At 30.1% G+C, this 6,166-nt stretch overlaps 1 protein-coding gene across 1 annotated transcript; it reads left to right on the top strand.

The window, feature by feature from the left end:
* Positions 1,214 to 2,097, top strand: LOC109834203. Its single transcript, XM_020402156.1, has 2 exons — positions 1,214 to 1,661; positions 1,748 to 2,097. The coding sequence occupies exons 1-2, from the start codon at positions 1,214 to 1,216 to the stop codon at positions 2,095 to 2,097; spliced, it is 798 nt and encodes a 265-aa protein (XP_020257745.1).

A 6,166-nucleotide genomic window follows, 5' to 3' on the forward strand; every position in this document is an offset into this window, starting at 1 on the left:
CCTGTCATTGGGGAAGAGGTTTTAAAATCTATAGAAGATTTCTTCAAAAATGGAAAGCTTCTGGGCACTGTAAATTCCACTTCCATTACCTTGGTTCCTAAGGTACAATGCCCAAATACTCGGAAAGCTTCTGGGCACTGTAAATTCCACTTCCATTACCTTGGTTCCTAAGGTACAATGCCCAAATACTCCTGCTGATTTTAGGCCAATTGCTTGCTGCTTCCATTACCTTGGTTCCTAAGGTACAATGCCCAAATACTCCTGCTGATTTTAGGCCAATTGCTTGCTGTAATTGTCTCTACAAGTTCATTTCTAAAATCCTTGCTAATAGAATTAAATTAGTTATGGGCTATCTTGTGGATGAAGCACAAAGTACTTTTGTCAAAGGCATGCAGATTTCTAGCAATATTTTCCTTGCACATGAGCTTATTAAAATCTATAATAGGAAACATATATCTCAAAGGGTTATGCTTAATATTGATATTAAGAAGGCTTTTGACACTATTAGCTGGAATTTTCTTACTGACATGCTAGAAGGGTTGAATTTTCCTGTGGTCATGATAAACTGGATTAAAGCATGTATTTCTTCCCCAAAGTACTCAATTTCTCTTAATGGCTCCCTCCATGGGTATTTCAAAGGAAAACATGGATTGAGACAGGGTGATCACCCCTCTCTCCTTACCTCTTTATACTGGGAATGGAGTACCTTTCTAGGAGCTTGAATTCTTTAAAGAATGACAAGCTCTTCAAATTTCACCCAAGGTGTAGCAATCTTAAGATTACTCACCTTATATTTGCAGATGACCTCTTGTTATTTGCTAAAGGTGACATTTATTCAGTGCAAAAACTATACCAATGTGTGAAGGTATTTAGTACAATATCTGGACCAGTTGCAAACCCTGAAAAAAGCTCTGGTTTTTATGGGGGATTAGAGGAATCTGTCAAAATCTCTATAGCAAGTCTTTTGGGCTTCATTGAAGGAACTTTGCCAATCAAATATCTGGGAGTTCCCCTCATTACAAAGAGGTTATCCTTCTTGGATTGCAACCCTCTCTTCTCTAAAATTTCTAGACAATTTCAGAGCTAGATGAATCATAGAAGTCTCTTTTATGCAGGCAAGCTCCAGATTATTAAAAGTGTCATTTTGGGAGTTCAAATATATTGGACATCAACCTATATTCTCCCTGTCAGTGTCCTCCATTAGATTTATGAGATGTGTAGAAATTTTCTATGGGGAAAAACTGACCAGATTCACAGGAAACCACCATTAGTTTCATGGGTGAATGTTTGTCAGGGGAAGAAAAGAGGTGGCTTGGGTATCTTTTCAGCAACTATTTGGAATATTCCTTCTGCTCTAAGATCCATCTGGTACATTCATGTAAACAAGGAATCTCTTTGGATCAAATGGGTTCATGAGAATTATCTCAAACAAGGAAATATCTGGCAAATTAATGCAAGAAAGAGTGATTCTTGGATGTGGAAGCAATTGTTAAAAGTGAGAGATAAATCTCTTGCTTTTTGTGGTGATTCTGATAACTTGAAAATGCTCATTAACTCTTGCTGTAAGACAAGGTTAAACTCTCCCCTGCAGGAAACAAGGTGTCACGGTACAAAACAGTTTGGGAGGATTGAAATGTCCCTAAGCATTCTTTCATTCACTGGTTAGCAATTCAGAACAAATTGTTAACACAGGATAGACTCATGAAAAGGGGTATTATCACTGTAAATGTCTGAAGCCTGTATGTAGGTGCTTGTTTGGAGTCTAGAGATCACTTATTCTTTGAGTGCATATTTTCATGCAATGTTTGGAACCACATCATGGAATGGTTGAAGTTTGAATGGAGATCTTCAGTCTGGCAGCAGCTTCAGAACTGGTTTAATACTCGATTGAGGGGTAAAAGTGCAAAGCAAAAACTCAAAAGACTAGCTCTGAATGCGGCGATATACAATATTTGGAGGGAGAGAAACTCAAGACTCTTCCAACAGAAAATTAGAAGAGAAGAACAACTGGAGAGAGCAAAAAAAATTGACATAGCAACTATTATCTTCAGTAGTCTCTTACTGAAGAATAGAGATGATTATCTCTTGATGTTATGAGGATTGTGTTTTCTTTGAATATTTTTTCTAGTAATCTTAGTTATTAAGACTGAGTATCTTGCTGTGTATATAACTCTTACATTTGGTGAATGAATAAAATTTTTCATTGACAAAAAAAAACCATACTTTTGGTATGTATCGCGCTCTATTTGTGCAACACAAAAATATATTATGTAGAGACAAACCATATATCATAATTTACAAATTTTTTTAGTGATATGAGCAAGTTGTTCTTAACAAGTCACGAGGCTAGACGTTGACTTGGAGATTTTTCACTTTTCTTGAATGGCTAAGAATAACCCGTTAGTATGATAAGTGTCATGATAGAATTTGTTAACAAGTGTTTAGATAAGATTTATGTTCTATTTAGTGCGGTATTGGCTAATTACATGATTAATATAGTTTTTGCTGTATTTCTACGTGTAGTTTGATTTAACCAGTAAAGAAGCAGCAGCCATACTGAGTTTGGGAGAGGGATTGGACGGTAGCCAGTTTTGCTCTCTGGGAGTCATACAGAAAGAAGTATGGCACGAGTTCTGAGTGTGGCTCCTCATAGGAGTGCTTAGCTTATATAGTAAGTGGTTTGTAACTTTGAATATGATAATTGGGTAAATTACACTAAATCTCCATGAATTTTCAGTATTTTGTAGTAAACCCATGTGAACTTTCAAAATTGCACTAATTCCTCAGTAATTTTTCTATGTTGCAGAAAACCTTCAATAAGTTTCTGCATTTTACAGATAACCCTCATAAATTAGAACCAGTAAACAACATAAAAAGACATTTTTATACTTACTAGGGAATTTGTATAATTTACCCAAAAGATATTAAGGATTTTATGCAAAAGTTATCTGGGATTTAATTTGATTTTGGAAGTTCTTAGATGTTTACTGCAAACTGTTGAAAGTTTATTGGGATTTAGTGTAATTTTACCATTTTAAACCCTATGTCAATTGGTCAACTGTCGCACGCTCTCTAGTGTAGTCTTAACTTTCATCTTCTGTAAATATCATTAATACAAACTTTGAAATTCAATAAAAAGTCAATTCTTCTAAATAGACTAAAAGTGATCAAATACTTTCCTTTTCCTTTAAGAAATTTATAGTCAGCCGAAAATTTTTAAGGATAAATTAAACTAAACCTGATGAAATTTGAGTGTTTTGTAGTCAATTCTCAATAACTTCCAAAATCACGCTAAACCCCCAAGAACTTTCAAAAATTGCAGTAAACCCTCAATAAATTTCAAAAACACATTAATATAACTTCAAAATTGTAAAAAACTCTAATAAGTTTCCATGTTTTACAGATAATCTCCATAAATTAGAACAAAAAACAACATAAAAATATATTTTGAAGGATAATTTTAGCAAAAAAAGGAAAAACGAAAAAACAATTGGAGTTCAGAATCCCAAATTGACCATGAGCAAGAGGAAAGTAAATAAAAAAAGGTAGTAAAGGAGTTTATACATAATTTAAGGGGTATTTTGGTCTTTTTAAGTCATGTAGATTGTGCACGCCAGATGTAACATAGCTTTAAAGATTTTTTGCAAATTTTATTGGGAGTTTATTGTGATTTTGAAAGTTATTGAGGTTTAGCATGTTTATTGAAAGTTTTTGAGGAGTTTAGTGTGATTTTGAAAGGTATGCAAAACATTGAAAGTTCACGGGTTTAGTGTTACTAGTTTTTATGCACGTGTAATGCACGTTGTTAAATATCAAAATAATTTATTTTTTATTTTATTACTATAAATAAGTCAAATTCATTTTAATTATTAGATTTACTATAATTTATATTTAAACATTATAAAAATTTAATGTTATGGATTTTTGTGTTAAACTGTGATCAATATACTTAACTGGGATATCGTAATTGATTTTTGCAGAAAAAGATATCAGCTGACATAATAATATCTTTAAGCAGAATAGTAAAATAAAATAAGTTAAATCGATACTACATGTCATATTCTAAACTCTACTAATACCAAATTATAGTATGGAGTCAATGATGAATAACAATATCATTATGAACTATAGTTCTAGCAATAAAAAAGAGTATATCTTATTACATTGAAAATAGAATTACACTGTACTTTTCAACATTATAAGCTCATATTTTATAATAAACAATCTCAAAAGCAAACAAAAAAAAGAAGTATCATAAACATAATATATATGAGATCTCAGCCTACATTATTTGATAGGCTTAAAATAAAAAAAAGACAAAAACTAAAGATTAATGGTAACTATAGTATAATTTTATGTAATAAAAGCAATTACATAAGCATATAAAAATACTACAATTTTGCATAAAAACTCCTTCTAAAAATTTCTAATTTTACTCAAAAATTAAGTTATAGTATAAAATGTTCAAAAAATATTATCATTTATTCTTTTTAGTTTATATTTTATTTGAGCCGAGATCAATCTTTCTCTATCTTTATCTTATTATTGGGGGATTCTAGAGTAGCGCATTTATCATCTACATCAATTGTGATATCAAGTTAGAGTTGAATTTATTAAAATTAATCTCTTCAAATAATAAAGTCCAACACCAAAATTAACTCATTTGTCTTCTGCTCCCCCCTCAAAAACCATAACCCTAATCCATAAAATGAGTTTGTACATAATAAAGAACAAAAAACAATATCAACTTCCCCCCCCCCCCCCCCTCAAAAATCATAACCCTAATCCATGAATTGAGTTTGTTCATAATAAAGAACAAAAGACAATATCAAGAGACAAAAAAAAAAGAAAAAAAAGAAGGAATTGAATAAGAATCGCTAGGTTTGTACATGATAAAGAGAAAAAGATAATATAAGAGTCCATAAATATATTAGGATGTACTTGGATCAATTAAATTATATTATTACTCATAATTGATATGTATAAGAGACAAAACGTGTTGACAACCTTAAATTATAAAGCAAGCTGTATGTGCTCTCTAACATAATTTTTTAATGCAATCAACCCACATGATTAATTTTGAAAATCTCTTAGTTTTGTGGAAGAGTTTGGATGTAAATAAAAAATATCAAATTATCTAATCTGATTAAAGTAGGATCATATAAGTTAATCCCATACATGAAATTTATTTTAACAAAAACCCATATATAAGTATTATAATTGGTATTAAGATCAAAGATACATGTAATATTCTCTTTAACTTTTATACAAACAATATCTATTTAAATAATAATATAATAATTAAACTTTGTGATCTAAAAAAATCAAACATACAATATAATTAATTACTTTAAAATAATATAATCTAATTTAACAAGAAGAAAATATATAAAAGTACTATGGAAGTTGTTGCAATTTTATAATTCATAATTCTTAAACAATCTAATCTATTCTAATAAGAAGAAAATAACAACGACACATACTTGTTCAAGGAGATAAAAGTACTGTAAAAATTATTATAATTTTTTGATTTGAAATAAGATCAAATATACAATATAATTAATTGCTTTAAAATAATCTAATCTAATCTAATAAGAAAGGTACATGCTTGTAGAAGGAGATAAAAGTACTATAGAAATTATTATAATTTTTTGGCTTATATATATTAATATATGATGTTGCATGTAAGAGGATAACAATGATAAATAGAGTTCTATTTAAATAATAATAGTATAATTAAAATTTGAAACTAACTATGCAGTACTTTGAACTACTTTAATTTTAGTTAGTGAGAGATAGTCACTTTGTGTGTAATTATTAATCATATAACATGTGAATAATTATTTGCAGATTAGCATTATTAAATTATGTAGTCTGTGAATAATTGTTTACAGTTTGATCATTGATCACATATAAGAGCGAGGGGGTAAATTTGATATTTAATAAATTGTCTAATTAACCTAAGCATACCGTGAACTATTTAAATTTTAGTTAGTGAGAGATCGCCACGTTGTGTGTAATTATTAATCATATATCATATGAATACTTGTTCTCAGTTTGACATTATTAATCATGCAGCACGTGAATAATTATTTGCAGTTTGATCATTGATCACATATAAGAGCGAGGGGGGTAAATTTGGTATTTAATAAATCATTTAATTTAC

This window comes from Asparagus officinalis, chromosome 1 (genome assembly GCF_001876935.1).
Source record: "Asparagus officinalis chromosome 1, Aspof.V1, whole genome shotgun sequence".
NCBI classification, from domain to species: domain Eukaryota; kingdom Viridiplantae; phylum Streptophyta; class Magnoliopsida; order Asparagales; family Asparagaceae; genus Asparagus; species Asparagus officinalis.

What these genes read in the sequence shown, in the direction of transcription:
- LOC109834203 (XM_020402156.1), top strand. Translation starts at nt 1,214, where the DNA reads ATGTGTAGAAATTTTCTATGGGGAAAAACTGACCAGATTCACAGGAAA. An exon ending in AAGCATTCTTTCATTCACTG is followed by an intron (nt 1,662 to 1,747) that starts GTTAGCAATTCA and finishes GCCTGTATGTAG; the next exon opens with GTGCTTGTTTGGAGTCTAGA.